The 3,396-nt window shown below is 40.3% G+C and overlaps 1 protein-coding gene across 1 annotated transcript; it reads right to left on the bottom strand.

The window, feature by feature from the left end:
- Positions 1-631: 631 nt before the first annotated feature.
- On the bottom strand, positions 632-1,540 carry LOC134454784 (olfactory receptor 4K3-like). The gene has a single exon (XM_063205943.1). The coding sequence runs from the start codon at positions 1,538-1,540 to the stop codon at positions 632-634; it is 909 nt and encodes a 302-aa protein (XP_063062013.1).
- Between the last annotated feature and the right edge of the window lie 1,856 nt (positions 1,541-3,396).

Consider the following 3,396-nt stretch of genomic DNA (forward strand, 5'->3'; position numbering starts at 1 on the left):
CTTGTGTTTTGTACGTCTACAGGAGTAGATTTTTTAGGCTCTAATCCCAAGAACAACTTTAGGTGTCCGGACAAATCTCCGCTCATCTAATTGTCAAGGCAGACATTTATCCACTTTCCTTTTTTTTCTCCAGTTTTATTTTCACTGACTGGTGAGAGTAAGAAATGGGTTTGGGTCCAGGCACAAACTTGAGTGATCACAAATACATTTGCTTCACTGGGAGGATGGGTCTAGCACAGCCTGGCATTGATCTCATATAGAAAGTTGTCAGCATTTGCAAATTTGATACGTGAAGATTTGTCCAGACAGAGATTTGTCCACCATGGTGGATTTGTAGCCTACACCACTGTGTCAAAATGACAATGGGAGTTGGAGATTCCCAGTTGGACTGGGTTATTATTTTATTTTTGCATCATTGTTAAGGGCATCAAAGCAAATACATTATCATAATATATCATATAATTGCATTACTGTACATTATTGTAAATGACATCCTAATTCCTTAATGGTTTATTAATGCTGGTTACAGTGCCTGTACAGATACATATTTGTATAGTCAAAAAGAGAGTTCCATTCTTCATTTAAAGACCTCTTATTTCTACCATCAACAATAACACTTTCATAGTTTAAATTAGGATGGAAACGTTTTTCTTCTGAGGAATATCAGTATGTGTCTTCTGATATCTTTTGTGTTAAAACTATATATCAGTGGATTTAGTAAAGGGGGAAATATCATAACTGACACTCCCAGTGCCCTCCGTAAGAAAATGGGCGCGTTTTCAAAACGATGCGCAATCAAAGTGAAAAATGCGTTGCACTCCAGGAACAAAAAAACAACCAAATGAGCGCCACACGTCTGAATAGCTTTGCTCCTGGCATCCGACTGCTTCTTAAAAACACAAGTGATGAGGATCTGCAGATAGGTGAACACGACTACACTCAAGGACACTCCCTGGAAAAACACCAAGGTGAACAAGCCATACAGGTTATTCACATGCGTGCTACCGCAGGCTAGTTTCATCACAGCGGGGTTTGTGCAGTACATGTCACCGACGTGGCTCCTGCAAATGGTCAATCTGAGCAGAAGTCCAATCACAACCAGTATGACAGCAATGTCAAAGAGCCAAACGGTGCTTATGATCTTAACGAGGTTACTGTTGCTCATGATGGTGTTGTAAGACAGCGGCATACAGATGGCAAGATAACGATCGAGGGCCATGGCTGTCAGAATGAGAAGCGAGCCACCACCGTACAGATGCGCAAACAGAGTCTGTAGCACACACCCCCAATATGGAATGACTCTGGTGTGATACAGAATGCTGGACATTAGTTGAGGAAAGAAGGCAGAAGCCCCTATCATATCACAAATGGGTAAGTTAATCAGTAGCAAATACATTGGCTTGTGCAGGTTATGGTTTACAGCAATAGTCACAACGACCATCAGATTGCAACAGATTATTGTCAGATACGTCAGGGCTGAGAAAACAAGGGCTGGGAATCTGGCAGAGTAGGGGAAAGAGAATGGAGGTAGAGTCAACATGGTTATTACACCCGATGAGTTCAGAGACATGGCTGATGGATCCTCATTACTCTTCAACCTAAAAAATAAAACATTTACGGTATTGTACACATTACATAAAACATATTAGATTCCATTTACATTAAATTATGGTCTGATTATTGTTTTTCACTCCACCAAAATACAGCCTTCAACACTTTCAACACACATTTCAGCTGTCTCACACCACAAATTTCAAATTATATTAAAACTTGAGTGTATAAGCAGAGTGTATTGATTTGGAAAAACCATCAAGGCAGAGAATTATAGTTTTCGCTAACTTGAGAGGTAGTTGTGAAGTCTGAGCATAAGGGTTTAGAAATAGTACCATACTTAAAAAAAAAATTGTACCTAAACAGTAGAAAAAACCTATAAGCTGGACAACAGAGATACCAGTTCTGTCTATAGCAGCAGTGTGCAGTCGCGAAGAGCATGTATACCTACAGTATTAGATCATCCTCAGTGTACTGTATGCCCCACAATGATTTCAATAAGTTACTGCACGCTGTATATATACTGCCACACCATACATGATGATGTACACGCACGCACACACGCACGCAAGCACACATGCACACACACACTCTTCATGATGTATTATATCAACAGTTATAATACATCATGAAGCATTATGACTGTAGCCATTTTAATTATGATGCGCATTATAATTCCTTATAAATACGTTCATAATGCACTATATGTACTATAGCAGTGTTTCTCAACTGGTGGGTCGCGACCCAAAAGTGGGTCGCGGAGGGGTCATGGGTGGGTCGCGGAGCCGTGGTGTAAAAAAAACGTAATTCATTGATTTGCTAAAAAAAAAAAAACATCCAACTTTTCCTGCAACAATTTACAACTTTTATTTTGATAGGCGATTGAACTTGTGTCATCTGTCGTCATAGATAAAATCAGAATGTTTATGCGAGATAGTAGCGTGCAACCAGTCATTCGAGTGTCGCTAAAAAAATTGGGTCGCGACCGAATGAGAGTGGAAAATGGTGGGTCCCAAGACTGTTCCAGTTGAGAACCACTGTACTATAGAATGCGCTTGAAGTAAAGTGTTACCAATTAGTTTATTATAGTGCAGTTCTTACGTAATGGGAATATTGTTTAGCTTATTATTTAATTCAATTATTTACTTTGTTTTACTATCATTTTCCTGACCACTTGCTGCGGTCCCCCTGGCAGCCTCATGGTCCTCCAGGGTTCCCTGGACCCCACTGGTCTATGGCACTATTTCTGAGTATTTTCACACCTAGTTATATCCCCGAAATGCGGAGCGTCGGGGATGTAATGGTTTTGCGTGCGCCGCGTGCGCCGCGTCCGCCGCCGCGTAAGGTCTTTCGTGTTAACGCGATAACTTTTGAACGGATGTTTGGATTTCTCCCAGATTTGGGGTGTTAACGCTCTAGGGTAGGTTCATGAACTTATTCGAGTTTGGAGGCCAACACTTTCAAGATGGCTGAATTCAAAATGGCTGAATTTTGGTTTGGCCCATAACTTCTGACCAGTTGGATGGATTTGTCCCAGATTTGGTGTTTCAATGTCCTAGGGTAGATTCATGAACTGATTAGATTTTGGAGGCCAATAATTTCAAAATGGCGGAATTTTCATTTGGCACATAACTTCTGACTGGGTGGATTGATTTGCCCTGTAACACTTAATTTAAAAGGTTCACCCTTTCAGTGGATCTACCACATTAGGTACAGTGTAATAACCAGCGTAATGTATTTAATACCATGTAATAACAGTGTAATACCAGTGTAACAATATGCAATACCTGTAATACCACTTACACACAAATACATGATGTAAGTACAAGATTGGTACATGGTGTT

Source organism: Engraulis encrasicolus, chromosome 8, assembly GCF_034702125.1.
Source record: "Engraulis encrasicolus isolate BLACKSEA-1 chromosome 8, IST_EnEncr_1.0, whole genome shotgun sequence".
Lineage (NCBI taxonomy): Eukaryota > Metazoa > Chordata > Actinopteri > Clupeiformes > Engraulidae > Engraulis > Engraulis encrasicolus.